The following is a 17,586-nucleotide window of genomic DNA, read 5'->3' on the forward strand; positions in this document are numbered from 1 at the left end:
GTCCCCTGCATCGGCAGGCGGACTCTCAACCACCGCGCCACCAGGGAAGCCCACATCCTGCATTTTAAGTTATGACCATGTACATGCTTGGGAAATGGAGTTTTTAAGCTTCCTTGTCTAATTTCCTTAACGCTAAGTCTAAAGATAAATGGGAGAGCAGAGGAGCCTCAGGTGGCAGTGAAATTGTACCCATTCGTAACGTAACTGTCTATTTTGGGACGAGTATGAAGAGTGAGATTTTATGTTCATTTTGGGAAATCCAAGCCAGTTTTTAGCGCCCTAATCTGCTTCTTGAGAAGGAGGTACAGTGTATCCAGTTGTGAGGAAACGTGCGCCCAGAATGACTAGGGTGGAAATTGAACAGGCCACCTGTGTGGCCGAAGTCCATGGTGTCCCATGGCTTAGTCTCACTTCTTTCAGGGTCTTCAAGGGCATGTACCCTTTGAGGTAGCCAAGGGATGCCTTGGGTACACACGCTCATGCAAATATCATCAGATCGGATGACAGCCCCTGTGCGTCTGTCTGCACGTGAATATCTCTTCTTTTCTTTCTGAGAGGCAACAGTGAGATTTGTACAACAGAGGTGGTGGGTTCTAATTCTCCTGCCTTCAAACTCTAGTTACTGAGAGAAGTGGGGCAAGACACTTATAACCTTTTTTTTTTTTTTTTTTTTTTTTTTGCTATCCTAGTTGTGAAATAATAGCAGTATTTCTTCATTTTATACTCTTGTAAAAGAAAAAAAAATGTGACAGAATTCATCTCCCAGCGCTGGAAATATAAAACACTATTCAAGTAATCAACAACAAGTTGCTGAATTTGCTGTTTTCAGAGAACAGGAAGTGCCCGACTCACTCATAGGGCGTTCTTTTGTGTTTATTTTCTGTTCCCAAAAGCGAGCGACCTTGAAAGTGTGATACTCAGTAGATGTGAGCAGTTGACCCACAAGTGCGGTAGGAGCTGAAGGAACCCAAGTTGTATTCACATTAGGAAATTGAAAATGAATTTAGAGGGGTGTCATCCATTTATTTATTAAAGGTAAAGTTACAGTATTTGTGAGACCCAGTTGTAAATTTGAAGTGGTTTTGGTTATCATGAGGGGTTAGGTTAGTAAGTAAACAAATACAAGCAACATTGCTTGAATTAAATAGATTCTTCCTTTAGAACCTTTGCTCCGTGGCCAAGATGTCGAACACAGGGTGTGATTCCTCCAAAACAGCCAGAGACTTTTGACTTAGGTTAGAAGTTTGGAGATATAGATCTACATATATAGGTAGACACACACACAGACACATGTGTGTGTGTGTGTGTGTGTGTGTCTATAAAATATTTATACATATATGTGTATATATATTGTATATATAAAATATATATACACGCATATATATATATGTGTATATATATATATATATATATATTTACATGAACCACGTTGCATTCATGAGTCCCAAGTCGTTCACTAACGGTCTGGGTGGCACTTTTGAAGCTGAAAGAGCTAATGCAATATTTCATTGAATAACAGAGGTTTATGGAAGCGATGCTACCTGCAGTCATCGTGCTGGTGCCAGGAATCCACAGAGGTAGATGACATGCCCCAGCCTGTGGTCTAGTGGGAGAAGGAGAGCATATAAGTGATCCTTGGGGAGACCAGCAGATGCTTTATCAGAAATTACATTCATTCACCCGTTAATGCGTTCATTCCCTTCTTCATTTGTGCCCTGATAGCCTTCAAAAGGGCACTCACTCAGTATTCCCTTTTAGCCAGAAAGGAATTGCTGATGGTCGCCTGGAATAAGGTATAGGAGAAGGCTATTGCATGAAACTGAAACACAGCAACTGAGTGCATCTCTCAGAGGTCCACTAGATGTCAAGAGGAAGTGATGTGACTAATTGATCCCTTTGAGCAGACTCAGGTGTGAACCCCCAGACCTCCCTACAGTAACCATGCTGCCAGGCAGTTGTCCCAAGGACCACATGTGCACAGTGACTTTTAACGCTCCAGGGACTTACAATGCTCCAGCATCTGTGCTTTCTCAACAGTTCCACCAGACTAGGTTTAGGTGTACTCTGAACTACGAAAAGTTTTTGCAGTACCATCCGTCTCTCTTGACTAAAGTATAGATTGAGGCCAGTTCAGAGGATGTTCCATTCAACTTCCAAAATTCAGTATTGACAGTGGAGTGTTCCTGCCAGGAGACTTGTTCTCTAGGAGAAGGTGTGCAACATGGCAGCACACAGAGTTGAACTGGCTTTGAACTGTGGATCTAAGTAGTTGACAACTCAAGATAGTGTCCTTACTAGGTAGGAGCGTGTGCGCACGCACGTGTGTGTTTTCCAGAAAGAATACAGTTTTGTAGGTGCTTCAATTCATATAAATTTCAGAGAGAGAGGGAAGAATAGAATTCAAGAAAAAAGTAGGTCATTCTCCAATACATTTTTTTTTTCTGAGTTGTCTCTTTGGAGAATATCTCAAGGACATAGCACATCAGTCTGCTGAACTGTAGAGGGTACAATGATTACCTATGGAGAGAGACTTGCCATCCCCCAAATAAGAGATTCAGTATTCGGCATCATTCAGTGGTGTTTTCTGAATTTTCAAACTGTATCGTGTAATCATAGGTTGATCCTAATCAGAATGGTGGCCGTATCTTCTTTATCCATTCATTCGTTGATGGACACTTAGGTTGCTTCCATGTCTTGGCTATTGTGAATAGTGCTGCTATGAACATACGGGAATGGTTGAGGAAGCTGTGGTACATATATACAATGGAATATTACTCAGCCACTAAAAAGAATGAAATAATGCCATTTGCAGCAACATGGATGGCTGGAGATTATCATACTAAGTGAAGTAAGTCAGAAAAAGACAAATATTATATGATACTGCTTATACATGAAATCTTAAAAAACTGATACAAATGAACTTATTTACAAAACAGAAGCAGACTCACAGACTTAGAGAACAAACTTATGGTCACCAGTGGGGAAGGGTAGCAGGGAGAGATAGATTGGGAGTTTGGGATTGACACATACACACTGCCATATTTAAAAGAGATAACCAACAAGGACCTTCTGTATAGCACAGGAACTCTACTCAGTATCCTGTAATAACCTAAATGGGAAAAGAACTTGAAAAACGACAGATACAGGTATATGGATAACCGAATCACTTTGCTGTATGCCCGAAACTAACACAACGTTGTTAATCAACTATATTCTGATACAAAATAAAAATTTTTGTAAAGTTCACTGCTGTTAAGTCGGAGCTGATTTAATTTTCCTCAGTTAGTATGCTGAATCTGATATTATCGTTTGAGACTGAAAAATTATAAATGCCATCTTTTTTAACCAAGGGAATAAACATTTTCACTTTCAGAATAAAAAACAAGCAAGCAGCAATGGTGGCCAACATGTTTATTTTGCTCTTGGATCTTGGTTTTTTTTTTCAGGAACGCTAAGACCCCTTTCTTGCTTGTCCTGGCTTTCCTGCACATGCACACGGCTCTCTTCTCTTCGAAGGACTTTGCCGGCAAAAGTAAACACGGCGCTTATGGAGATGCTGCCGAGGAAATGGACTGGAGTGTCGGTATGTGTCCCTTTATCTTCAGTCTGTCCTTCAAATGTGACTGAGGCTTTTCCTGCTTCTTACTTCCTCTGAGTTTCCACCTATGTCCCCGATGCCTTTAGAGACAGCACGTGCTTTTTGTTTTTGTGTTTCAAAAACACCAACTGTGAAAGGTAAGCAGAGTACAAAACGCATCTCAGCCCCGAGTCCATGCTTGTGTTTACCAATGGATACAGCAGCAAGAGGAGTCTGGGTCTGTGGGCTGGTGATCAAAGAGATGAGCGAAGAAAAGGAATCAAAGCATGAATCCTTATCACCGCTTATTCTTTTAGCAATTCAGTGTGCACAACCCCTTGTCTGTAGCGAAGTTCAGCACAAGGTAGATCCGGGAGGCAGAGGACTCACCATGGGCTACGGCCTTGGTGAGTCTCCATGCAGTAGCCCTGGAGTCTTCCATGGTTGCTGTGAGCCCCGCTGTGTTTCCTTCTTCTGCAGCTTGTGTTCTTCTTGCATCTGTGAGGACGGCAGGACTTGCCTTGCTCTCCGTGTCCCTTCTCCCTGAGCAGGTTACCCTATTTCTGAGAAACGTAGCGTGTTTTTCAGAGGTACTGGGAAGACTTGCTTCTGAGGTTTCCTTTTTAAACGGTGTCTTGCACATCGACGCGAGATCATGGTGACCGTGCTTTCTTCTGCACAGCTAAGCCGTCTCAGGTCTATTCCACAGAGTGTGGAGGAAGCCAGAGTATGTGGGTTAAGCAAAGGGATGGAAAATCAGTGGGTTCTGAACTTTGCATTCAATTCCTATCTATCCCAGAGATGTCTCTTATGGTGACGTTGCTCGCTCCATCTGGACAAAATTGGACAAAATTGAGCAAATGGCACCCGTGAACAGGTTGCTTAAGATTTTTGCGTATTTCCTTTCTTTTCCTTTCCTCCCCCCATCCCCCGCCCCTCTTGTTCTTCCTTCCTTTTCTTTTTATGCCCTGGATTGATAGTTTTTTCATCGAGATGTTTTGGAGGTGTTTGAACATGGCCGCAGAGTTTCTTGGTTGGTTTGTATTAAAAGCAAACTGAGCGTGATTTGGTCACCAACGTTGGGAATGACAAGAACAAGTTTTGTTTCATTTAAATCTTCTAATGAGCACCATCTTTTGGACAAGATGACTGTACCCTTATTCTAGCTTCTAGCTCTTTCTGTTACTATCTCCGTGAACTTCAGAGATGTCTTGAACCTGTGGGCCTGATGAATTCAGATGAGGTAACTTCCAAGTTTCTTTCTTTTCTAACCTTGTCTGTGATGCTGTCAGATAACAGAAGTGAGCACAGATGCTGAATACGTACTAGGAAAAACAAAACCAGAATAACCTGCCTAATGAGATTCGTAAGAAGAATTCATTATACTTAGGGCTTTGACATACACCCATACAAGCCTGCCTTCTTTCATTTTTCATTCTTAAAACGGTACATGTAAATTAGTATCCATTTTCCACACCGTAGTAGTGTAAATCACTAGAGTACTTCGTAGTGTGAGTCAGTAGAATATTTTATCTCTTTAATGAGCATTATATGTTAGCGTAACAGGTTTCGTGTACACCTCTCTGACATTTGTTGGCTGGCAAGCAAACTCATGCTGGTGTCATCACACCTACTGATTAATTTTTATTAGAGCAGTACATATGCCTACCCTGACTCATTAAAAAAGTCTAAGTTCCAATGTTTTCCTGCTACTGGTCCCTCTTGAATAAAACAGAGAATGTTTTTTAATCTTCAAGATCTGCATTAGACCCTGATATCATATTAATAGATGATTGTGTTCTTTTTTTTGCCAAAAAATAAAAATCCTTCCCTTAAGCCATTACATTCATTTCTCAGGATGTTTCTGTTGTTTTACAAATACCTCTGAGCATTTGGAGGAATCGTCCTTCTTTCCAAAATGAGCCTTTTATTGTCACACAGAAGGGGACTGTAGCACTCTGGATAATTATGTAATAAAATAACATGAGAGTATTGGCTTAAAAAGAAACGCTGCTAGTACCATGGGCCGCTGAGCTACAAGATGTTACCCAGAGAGGGCACGTCTCTGTCCTTTAGCGCATTTTCTTTCTAAATGTTTGGAGGCGACATCGTTATATGCAGCATAACTTTCCTCACTGTGGGTTTCTCTGTACCTGTAAAGACAAACTCATAAAAAGAACCTTTCTTACTTAATTGCCCGCCACGGCCAATCTCACCCCATATCATGGTGCTGGATGGCCTTATTCTTACCTGTGCGATCGCTGTAGCTTGTCTTGTTATCATGACGCAGGAAGGACTGACTGCACAGATGTGGTGTAAGGTCTACGCCGTGGAGCTCATGGTAAAAGCTGGCAGGGGTCGCTGAAATCCTGGAACTCGAATACTGCCATGCAGTTCGAGGGGTGGGCAATGTTCTAATACTCACAGCCACCGCCTACGAAGTGTGTGCCCTGCACCTGGTCTGGGGCTTCACAGGTGTCCCCTCCCTTCGTGCTGTCAACAATCAGGGCGGCATTCCTGCTGCGTCAGAGTGGTTTACAGTCGACGGTAAGTCACAGGGAAAGAGCCGGTTCCTTCATTCATCACCTCTAATAGATGCCATTTGTGTGCCTAACATTGTTTTTTTTTTTTTTTTTTTTTTTTGAGGGAGAATGCAATGATGGTGAGACCTTGGCTTAAGAGAATTTAGGGGCTCCTAAGGGATTTAAGATTCTTCCAGTTGACCTTGTAATAACCCAGAGCAGAAAGGAATGAATGAATGTCCCGAGGGAGGTGCAGATAACGCTCGAGTGGTTTCGAAGGGGAAGGGTCTCCGTATGTGACCAGTGGCCAGCCTCACCATTTCAGCAGGGCACACTTACGGGTGAAGCCTTTGGGCAGTCGGGGCTCTATTGCCGAGTCTGATTTCCAGCTTCTCAAGCAGCAGAGCTTTGGGGGAGGAACAAATGGGCAAAATCACAGTGTTTTCCAATGCACTCCAAGTATTTTTTCTTTGGGGGGAGGGGGGCGGGTGCGCGTGTCATTCTATCTGTTGTAATGACATCTGCCAGAGACCTGTGAATGGGCGGGGGGCAGAGGGAGCAGGTGGAGGGATGGAAGTGGTTCCCGCCAGTGGTGTGTTATCTGTGACGTGTCCCCGTTACAGCGCTCACAGGGGCTCGGGTGGAATTTGCCTGCAATGGGCTTTAATTTTGCTCAGGATGAGACTAGCAAATTCTGTAACCTACAAAGAGAATGCAAGTTGAATGCAAGTTGAGAACAATGAGGTGAACCTAAAAATAAATCTCTGACTTCAAATCAAACCTTTCAATTAAAAAAAAAATCCCTGCCACTTCTAAGGGTTGAGACCCCGTGGCTTACGTGAGATTCTTTCTTTCAAACAAAAACACTAAGTCTTTCTCTTACGTGGAAGGAACACCAACCTTCTTAGTGGGACCCCGGAAGTCTTCAGGCGTTTGGTTGTCAATTGCTTTGGGTCTGTGATCCGGCATCCCTACGGGCCGTGTCTGATAAGGCAACCTCAGTTTCTCCAGCTAGTGATTTTCCCATTGGGGCTCTGGGCAGCGCCACTGTCTGTGGGTACAGGAGTGGAACAGTGAACCCAGCGGAAGGAAAAATAATGGATGAATTCATGAAAGGCGAGCCGGGGGGATGGTACAGAATGAATCCTTTTCCATACCTGCTGTGTAGTAAGCCATGTGCCACAGAGCTTTCTTGGCCACACGTCAAATCTGTCTTGACAAATGGAGAATACATTGGAAAGCCTCATTTAGCAGGAGATCAGGATGGTCCCAAGAACCTCGAGAAACCCAAGGAAACTCTGAAAATAAGAAGGCTTAGGGATTGGTCCAAGTCCCTCAAACATACAGCAGAATTCTAACCAGCGTTTGGCTTATGGGACATAGGTCTAAGGAATGATCCATTTAAAAACGGACTGCTTCTAAAACTCTTGGATTAAAATAGTTGTTGGAGTCTGAAATGCAGTGTACGGTGAATAACCCCTCAGTGACAGGTGCATTTACTCAGGCAAAAGTGCTCTGGTTGAGTTTCTGTAGAAGACATCTTCTTTAGAATGCTATAGACCAGGCCCATAGTAGGTACCCAGTAAGTAATTTTTCAAGGTCAACTCACGGGGAGCAGGTGCCTGTAAGTTGTAAGGCCCTGACTGTGGTGCTGGAATTGCTAGGAAAGCATGGCTTTTCCTTACACATGTGGACACTGGTCCAAAACATGTGGCAGTGGATTCGATGACTTTGCAAGAATATTAAAAGCAGTCGAGCACCTTGTGACTCAAGTTGTATCTCCATCTTAATCCAGGATAAAAGTTTCAAAATCCACCTCCCTGGGGCTTCCCTGGTGGCGCAGTGGTTGGGGGTCCACCTGCCGATGCAGGGGACACGGGTTCGTGCCCCGGTCCGGGAGGATCCCACATGCCGTGGAGCGGCTGGGCCTGTGAGCCATGGCCGCTGAGCCTGCGTGTCTGGAGCCTGTGCTCCGCAACAGGAGAGGCCACAGCAGTGAGAGGCCCACGTACCGCGCAAAAAAAAAAAAAAATCCACCTCCCTGTTTCTAGTTCTCGAGAACTAACATCGCAATGTCGATATTCTTCGTCCTTCTTCTGTTCCATCGAGAGTGTCATCTGAGCTGTAAGCTTGTGTGTTTCGCTTGAGATTCAATACATCACTTTTCCATCTTGAATTTTTAAAATGCTCTCATTCTTGATAAATGAGACCTTCTTTAAAACGTGAAAATCTGTACTCAGCCGTAAAAAGGAACAGAACTGGGTCATTTGTAGAGACGTGGATGGACCTAGAGACGGTCATACAGAATGAAGTAAGTCAGAAAGAGAAAAACAAATATCATATATTAATGCATATCTGTGGAGTCTAGAAAAATGGTACAGATGAACCTATTTGCAGGGCAAGAATAGAGATGCAGACATGGAGAACAAATGTATGGACACCAAGGGGGGAAGGGTGGGATGGGATGACTTGGGAGATTGGAATTGACATATATACACTACTATGTATAAAATAGATAACTAATGAGAACCTACTGTATAGCACAGGGAACTCTACTCAGTGCTCTGAGGTGACCTAAATGAGAAGGAAATCCAAAAAAGAGGTGACATTTGTAAACGTAGAGCTGATTCACTTTGCTGTACAGTAGAAACCAACACAACATTGTAAAGCAGCTCTACTCCAATGTAAAAAAAAGTGAAAATCATGTGCGTGTTTCTGAGGCATCCTGAAAATGGAAGGGCAGGTAGGCATTCAAAGGAAGGGCAAAACAGGAGGAACCCCCAAAAGAACAACGAAAGAACAGCCAGAGGATGAGAATAACGACGAGGAGAAGTAGGGTCATGGCACTCAGGGGTGAGGAGCATCTCAAGGAAGGAGGATTAGCGCCAACCAGGACTTCTGAGACATCACGTAAGGAAGAGGTGAAAAGGCAGCAGTGCATTCAGTGATCGTGAACTTCAGGATTGCATCAGATTGCAAAGCGAGGGATATTTGAGGAGTTGGCGGTCAATGAGGTTGGATATTCCTTTTCTTTTAACTGAAGTATAGTTGAGTTACAATGTTGTGTTAGTTTCATGGATATTCCTTTTGAAGAAGCACAGAGGAACTCGAACACAGGGATGACTTATCAGACTGTGTCTAGCTCAGCTGTTTGGAGACTGTGATTTGAGTGTTGGCATCCCTATGTGGGGACTGGGTGATTTCCAGTCCGATGCAGGGGCAGAGAGAAGGGTCAAGGAGTTGACGGATGACTGAGATTTTGCCAGGGTATACCACAAAACACGACTGGACGTGAGAGTTGGGTGGTCGTCAGGAGAGCGACTGGGCTGGCAGAGTAGGGGAGGGGAGGGGAGAAGGAAGGGGACTGGTGGCTTGGGAGGTGACAGGTTGGAGGTCCAAATCGGATGGTAGGAAAGGTGTCGGCAGGCTAGGACAAGGTGAAAGTGTTTACATTTCAGGAGTAGGACAATTCCAGCTGTTCCCAGATCCATGGCATGTATTTAGTTTTTTTTTGTTTTTTTGGCCACGCAGCATGGCATTCGGGATCTTAGTTCCCCGACCAGGGATGGAACCCGTGCCCCCTGCAGTGCAAACGCGGAGTCTTGACCACTGGACCACCAGGGAGGTCCCTGCGGCATGTATTTAGGATGACGAGTGACAGACTGGGATGCAGTCGTCTCACGTCAAGAGATGAAGTAACTGGGAAGCCAGGGTGTGCAGCGGGCACCTTTGGGGTGACAGGGATACACCACAGATGGGGACCTTGGCAGTTTAGGGCTGGGTGGGGGGCTGGAGGGCTAACAGTGGACTTTACAGGGAGAAATGCCGAGTCATTAGGGACCACGTGTTCAGGAGCTGAACTTCCAGTTTCATGAGTTAGACAGTCACAGTCGAGGCTTGGAAATTATTTCAGGGCTGGGTCACCCGTGGAAGGTCCCAGTGTTTAAGAGGTTTCAGGGAGGAACAGGGGTGGTCCACGTGCTCTAAAAGCTCCCAGCCCCGTGCAGCAAAGCCGCATCTGTCAACTCAGGGACGTAGAGGCGGTACTAAGAGCTGGGGGCTCGAAACACGCGGATGGTTGTCACTTTGTAGCCTTTGGGCCCAAGGTCGTGAGCATGCTGGGGGTGCACTTTGAGGTCATAGGAACCAGAACGTGGAGCGTTCCGTCATAAAACTCTTAAGCTTCTGAAGGAAAGCACGTGTACTGCCCAGTCCTCTGCAGCGGAGGTTGGAGGTGGTGGCAATTCTTAAATGTGGTTTGTTTTTTTTTAATTTGCATTTTTGTTTTAAAATATGCTCTGCATGAAGGGATGCTCACCATAGCTAATTATTAGAGAAATTCAAATAACCACAATGAGTCAGAATGGCCATCTGGCCATCGTCAGAAAGTCTATAAATGGTGGAGAGGGTGTGCAGAAAAGGGAACCCTCCTATACTGTTGGTGGGAATGTAAATTAGTGCAGCCACTGTGGAGAACAGTGTGGAGGTTCCTTAAAAAACTAAAACTAGTTTTTGCCATGTGATCCAGCCATCCCACTCCTGAGTATATGTCCAGAGAAAATCATAATTCGAAAAGGCACATGTACCCCTGTGTTCATTGCAGCACTATTTACAGTAGCCAGGATGTGGAAACAACCTAAATGTCCATCGACAGATGAATGGATAAGGAACATGTGGTACATGTATACAATGGAATATTACTCAGCCATACAAAAGAATGAAATAGTGCCATTTGCAGGAACATGGATGGACCTAGAGATGACCACACTAAGTGAAGTCAGTCAGGCAGAGAAAGACAAGTATTATATGGTACCACTTATGTGTGGAATCTAAAAACTAAATGAATTTATGTACAAAAGAGAAACAGACTCACAGACGTAGAAGACAAACTATGGTTATCAAAGGGGAAAGGGTCGGGGGAAGGATAAACTAGGACAAACTTAAAGGAAAAGATTGCTAGATTTAATGACAAAATCTATTATTTCCTGATGTCAAAAGAAGAAGCTAACCAGACCAAAATCGATTAAAAAGCCTTTGCGACGTCTATGTAAAATGAAAAGAAAATCTATGTGATACAGAAAGAACTCATACAAAGAAATTGATAAAAAAGATAAGTATCAGAAGAAATGAGTTGTACCCATTTGTAGTATCAGCTCACCACAAATTGCTAGCATTATGATTTCCAAAAAATAAAACCACCCCCCCCAAAAAAAACTTTGTTAATGCGTGAAAGAGGGCATCTTATTATATTTTTTTTATTTTTTAAATTTTTGTATTGAAGTACAGTTGAAGTAAAATATTATGTTACAGGTGTACAGTATAGTGATTCACCATTTTTAATGTTATACTCCACTTACAGTTATTATAAAATATTGGCTATAGTCCCTGTGTTGTTCATTCTTATAGCTTATTTTATACCTAATAGTTTGTACCAAAAGAGGGCAACTTTTTTGAAAGTTACATATGCCGTCCCGTATTGATTCCTAAAGAGGTCAGTTTTCTTTCTTTTTTTAATCAAACAACAAAAATACCGTTGTCGTTTATCAAGTGGGGCCAGTACATTTTCACAAGCCCCATCCTCCAAGGATGATATGGCAAGGAGCTCCAGCAGCTGAATTTTTCACGAAGTCGCCCCTGCTAACCATACTTCTCAGTTTAGCTTACAAAGTGTATTTTAAATATTCAGCCAACACTTCTTCTGAATCCCAAGCCATCAGTGACACAATTATTAAAACTCAACTCAAGCAACAAACTGGATCTTATTTTCTCACTGGTGCTTTCCTTCATTGAAAATTCCCTTTTGGAATTTTGAAAAAATTTTAAGTCGTCTGGGAGACAGAGCGAGTGTGTGTGTGTATGTGTGTGTTTATACTCGTCCTTTTGCATTTTCTCTTCAACTGCATCCTTAATAACACACCTTAAAAAATGCATGAGTTTGTAAAATTTGCTTAATTCAATAACTTCCGTGAGATGCTAATTCCCCAAAGTGGAAATTGAATTTTTTAAAAGGGAAATGCACCAGTTTATTCCAGACTATCAAATCTTAGCTATATGCTTGGGACGGCAGTTTAGCTCTGAATCAGATGAATTATGACCTCCAGTGCTATCACCGTAATCCCTGGTTACCGAGATAATCAGGAAACAGAGCCTGCAGACAGCGTCATCCCTGGGACTTTTGACAGGGTCTGGTATTACAAAAACCTCTGCCTAATGAACAGATTTTTCATTCAAGCAGATCTAGACAGGAGAGAAATGAAATCCTTTCCATTGCAGACCACTGTTTACCTGAATGCAAGATACATAACGAAGTTTTGAAACTTGAAGAAAACATTGAACAGGAAATGATGACAACCTGTACGTGTAAAGGAGTGACTAATACAGACCCACCTACACATCCTTCTCTTTCCACGATTGTCAAATCTATTTAATAAAAAGACAGAATTAAAAAAAAAAACTACTATGCTCAATTAACAAAGATAGACAATAAGTTTCAGGACATGTACCAAAAAGTTAAGAAGATGTGCTGTTAAGCTGTTTGGGAGAGCTTACTGTGAACTTTCAAAATGCAGGGCTTCTGCAAATAGTATATGGGGTATTATTACTGGAATATACATTTATTTTTTAAATTTTATTGAAGTAGAGTTGATTTACAATGCTGTGTTAATTTCTGCTGTACGGCAAAGTGACTCAGTTATGCATATATATATATATTCTTTTTCATATTCTTTTCCGTGATGGTTTATCATAGGATATTGAATATAGTTCCCTGTTCTGTGCTCTACAGTAGGACCTTGTTATCTATCCTATATATATATATATATAATAGTTTGCACCTGCTAATCCCAACCTCCCAAGCCATCCCTCCCCCACCCCACTCCCCCTTGGCAACCACAAGTCTGTGTGTCTGTGAGTCTGTTTCTGTTTTGTAGATAAGTTCATTTGTGTCATATTTTAGATTCCAGATATAAGTGACATCATATGGTGTTTGTCTTTCTCTGTCTGACTTACTTCACTTCGTATGATCATCTCTAGGTCTAGCCATGTTGCTGCAAATGGCATTATTTCATTCTTTTTGATGGCTGAGTAATATGGAATATATGTTTATTGAGGTTCATACTCCTTGCAGCTTTGAAGGAAATGAATTTACGATACATGAAAATCAAATCTCTTATGCCAAGATTTCCCATTGTTGACAATTTCTGAAGTGTATGTTTCAGGAGTTCTTTGTGAATGACAGAGCATGGGTTGGCGGACACAGTGGGTGTGAAAGATCGCTGACCAGCCCGGAATCATGCTTTCTTCTGTGCCGCTACTTTGGGGCAGTTTTCTATTCCTGCAGGGGCTGTCGTGTATCGGGATGAGGTCACCCTTTTTGTTCTGGGCTCCACAGAATTCAAGAGCAGAGTTCTGAGGGCCCCGTCTACCTGCATCTCATATACCCTTTTGTAAGAGAAAAAAAGTTTTTAAATTGTTGTCAGTGTCATCTGTATTTTTTTTTAAGTTGAATGTTCTCCTCACTAGATGTAACGCTTTTTCTGATGTCCAGCGTCATCCATGTTATGCAAAACCAAGTAATGCAGACACAAGCAAGAGAAGGGGATTGCCCCGTGTGACCCCACCCCTATTAGGTAACCTCGTTCATGGATCACTCCATAGCTTTCCTGTCTTATATGTTGCCAGTGCTATATAAGACTAAGATGCAATCCTTATTATTGAGAGTGTCTTATACAAACTCTATACACTGTTTTGCAACTTTCCTTTTCCACTTACCTATATATACTTAGGCATTTTTCAATATCAGCATTTCAATCTTGATGTCCTCGCTCTTAGACTATGGTTTACTTAATCAGTCCCCTGGGAGGGACATCTGAGTTCCCACCAAATTTTTGTTTTTCTCTTTCAAGCAATGCTATCATGATTATTCTTCTCTGTATCTCTAGATGAACTTGTTGGAGCATTTTTTTAAAGAAAAAATTCTCCAAATTAAAATGCTGGATCAAAGAGTCTTTAAAAATTGAGTGTTAGTAGCGACTGAGTAAAATGTCTTACCCTTGTTTTTCCTGCAACAGTGGGACACCCACTGAGGATCTATGAGAATGCTAATTTCCTCATAATCTTACCAACTCTAGAATTATGATTCTAACAGTGTGATTCTGAAAGTATTGGGTTGGCCAGAAAGTTCGCTGGGGTTTTCCCATAACATCTTATGGAAACCCGAACGAACTTTCTGGCCAACCCAATATTTTTACTTGTAAATTTGTCAGGTGGAAAATACTCTTTCACTACTTAAATTTCCCTTTCTGCTGCATGTGAAGTTGAGACTACATTTTAGTCCAAGGTTGTATTTTTTTCTCCTAAGAATCCCCTGTTCATATTTTTTGGCCACTTTTCTGTTGGATTGTGGGTCTTCTTCTTGTTGATTTGTATGGGCTTTTTACATATTAAGGACATGAGTATTTTACTTGTATGTTGCAAATATTTTTCCTGCTTTTTTGTTTGTAGTTTCATTTTATTTATAGAGTCTTTTGTGATGAACTCCCATGGTCAGATTTGACTGCCTTTCTTTCATGACTTTGGGGATTGATAACTGGCTAAAAAGGGCTTTCTCTACCCACCAAATTATATAGCATTTGTCTTATATTTCCTCCCATTATGTTTATGGTCTCATGCTTAACAGGTGTTTAATCTATGGAGAGGAATGTGTGTGTGTGATTGTGAGTGTGAGTGTGTGTGTGTGTGTGTGTGTGTGTGTGTGTCCCCATGAAATGTCATTTGTCCATTATTATAGGTATTGGTCTTGGTTGCGTAGCCCGCCTGGCTGGTGTGGGACCTTGCAGAACTTGAGTAAGACGGGTGTTTGTGGCCCGATGCTGTCTGTACCTTGCCTCTGGGCAGCAGGCAACAGGTCAGGCCCTTCCTTCAGGTCTCTGCATTTCACAACAGTGGAGTCCTTACAGCCACTGTATATCAGGTGTCTGTAGTTAAGGGATCTCCTCCCATGGGGACCAGCACGGGACAATTGACAAGGAAGGTCTACCCTGTGAGTAGACAAGGGGATCGGCTCACACCTGTCCTGACACCCCCGGGGGTTGGTGTCAAGCATCTTAGGGCAGACAGGGATGGCAGCCACACCCCTTCCACTACCTGTTTCTCGTTGGTGTTACTGTCCCACCTGGCCGGGGTCACAAAGCCTTCAGATCGTGCAGGGGAGAGGTTATCCCCAAATATCCCCAAAGGGAGGTCCCTGCTCTGCTCCTAAATGTCTTTGCGGGCAGTGAGGAGGGAGCAGTTTGGCAGGTGCCATGTTTCCACTTGCCCTCACCTGTGCGGATCCCACCTGCATCCAAAGCTCAAGGTGCACGCCTGGGGTCCTGCTCTGCCTTCCCCCGATGGTCCTGAATTGGTCATGTTCCTTCTAGATGAGTCACCTTTGCAAAGAGAGTTAGGACGCACATTCATCCTGTTTCTAGAATCCTCAAAAAACAGAGTGAAAGCTGTATCGATTTTTACTTTTAGAAGATGGAAAAAAATACGGGATTGTTGGAAGACATTTATAACCATGTTTCTGAGTGTGCGGTTTCAACAAAGGCAGGCAATTCATGAGCTGAGCCCTTTCTTCCAGGTAAGACAGTTCTCAAAAGGCTGTTAGGATATACCCAGAGAAAACCATAATTCAAAAAGACATGTGCACCCCAATGTTCATTACAGCACTATTTACAATAGCCAGAACATGGAAGCAACCTAAAGGTCCATCGACAGATGAATGGATAAAGAAGATGTGGCACATATATACAATGGAATATTACGCAGCCATAAAAAGGAAGGAAACTGGGTCATTTGTAGAGACGTGGATGGACCTAGAGACTGTCCTACAGAGTGAAGTAAGTCAGAAAGAGAAAAACAAATATCGTACATTAACGCATATTTGTGGCATCTGGAAAAACGGTACAGATGAACCAGTTCGCAAGGCAGAAATAGAGACACAGACGTAGAGAACAAACATGTAGACACCAAAGCGGGGGAAAGCAGGGGTGGGATGAATTGGGAGATTGGGATGGACATATATACACTACTATTTATAAAATAGATAACTAATGAGAACCTGCTGTGTAACCCAGGGAACTCCACTGTACAGTAAAAACTAACACAACGTTGTAAAACCACTATACCCCAATTTTAAAACATTAAGTTAATTTTTTTAAAAAAAGGCTGTTAGGGATGGAGTTGCTCTTGGCTGTGTTCAATGAGACGTTTGGTGTTGTGTTCCTGCCTCTAGTCCTGGCCCTTGTGGTTTTCACTGCGTCTTCAGACTTCGTCCTGTTGTCACACCGCCACCACCTGGCTCCCTAGCAGTACTGATTCTCCCAGCAGTAAGCGTGTGCATCTTCTCTCGCCTGCCACTTACTCTCTCCAGGTGCCGTGCCTCCGTAGCAATTCCCACGTAGTCCTGTGAGGTGGGGGCTGCATTACCCCATTTTACAGATGTGCAAACCAAGGCACACAGGTGGAACCGGCTTGTCCCAGCAAGCTCTCGCAGCTGGTGAGTGGCAGAGGCAGAATTTTGACGCAGGTCCATGCTGTGACACCCCACATAGTGTTATTGTGACAGATGTCGTCGTGAGACGTGGCTTCTGCATCTTGACGGCAGTGGGCCTGTCAGGGAAGGGCATAGACTTTGGGACCAGAGGCCCAAGGTTCCACCCCACCTGCTCCAAACCTGGGTAAACCGGGGCAGGTTACCTCTCTGGTTGGACCTCTATTTCCTCATTTGTGAAATGGGATGCTAACATTGCCTGTCCAGTTGCAAACTGGTATATGTATGTGTACATCTGGAAAGCTTAACATAAACCGTAATGGAAAAGAATATGAATATGTATAACTGAGTTACTTTGCTGTACACCAGTAATCAACACAACATTGTAATTCAACTATACTTCAATAAAAAAAAATTTAAAAAGAAAAACTTTGCAAAAAAAAAAACACTGCCTCTCTTGCTGGGCCATCTTGGAAACTGTCCAGGATGTGTTAAGAACGCTATAGATGTCCGTTAGGATTATGACAGCTACACACACAACTTTCATTGTGTGTCTGCACTTCACCACCTCTCCTCGAACTATACTTTCTTAGTCTTTTTTGGTGGGAAAGGGGAGCAAATGGCCTTTGATGTCGCGGGTGCCAGTTTCATGTGTCTCGTGACATCCTGTTGGTTTGATGTGTAGCCATGAGAAAATGGAGTAAATGTGACCGAGTTCAACCTCATACTGCTCGCCGCACAGCACGCCGATAAATAGAGAGACGAGTTACTGGGGCAAGGGGTAGCGACTTTATTCAGAAAGCCAGCAGACCAAGAAGGTGGTGGCCTAGTGTCCCAAAGACCCATCTTCCCCAAGTTAGAATTCAGGCTTCTTTTACACTAAAAGGGGAGGGAGTAAAGTCAAACATTTTCTGGTGCTGGTCAGCCTCTGGAGGGGATGTGTTCATTTCTTC

At 43.0% G+C, this 17,586-nt stretch overlaps 1 protein-coding gene across 2 annotated transcripts in view; it reads left to right on the top strand.

Annotated features, from left to right (window-relative positions):
• STS (steroid sulfatase) overlaps nucleotides 1–17,586 on the top strand; it is a 183,770-nt gene that overhangs the window by 111,676 nt on the left and 54,508 nt on the right. For both annotated transcript variants that reach the window (XM_027095477.1, XM_027095478.1), the window contains exon 7: nucleotides 3,447–3,583. In XM_027095477.1, the coding sequence (XP_026951278.1) occupies nucleotides 3,447–3,583 (137 nt within the window). The remainder of the gene's footprint in view (nucleotides 1–3,446; nucleotides 3,584–17,586) is intronic.

Source organism: Aethalodelphis obliquidens, unplaced genomic scaffold (assembly GCF_003676395.1).
Source record: "Aethalodelphis obliquidens isolate GAN/ISIS:26980383/991018 unplaced genomic scaffold, ASM367639v1 scaffold91, whole genome shotgun sequence".
Lineage (NCBI taxonomy): Eukaryota > Metazoa > Chordata > Mammalia > Artiodactyla > Delphinidae > Aethalodelphis > Aethalodelphis obliquidens.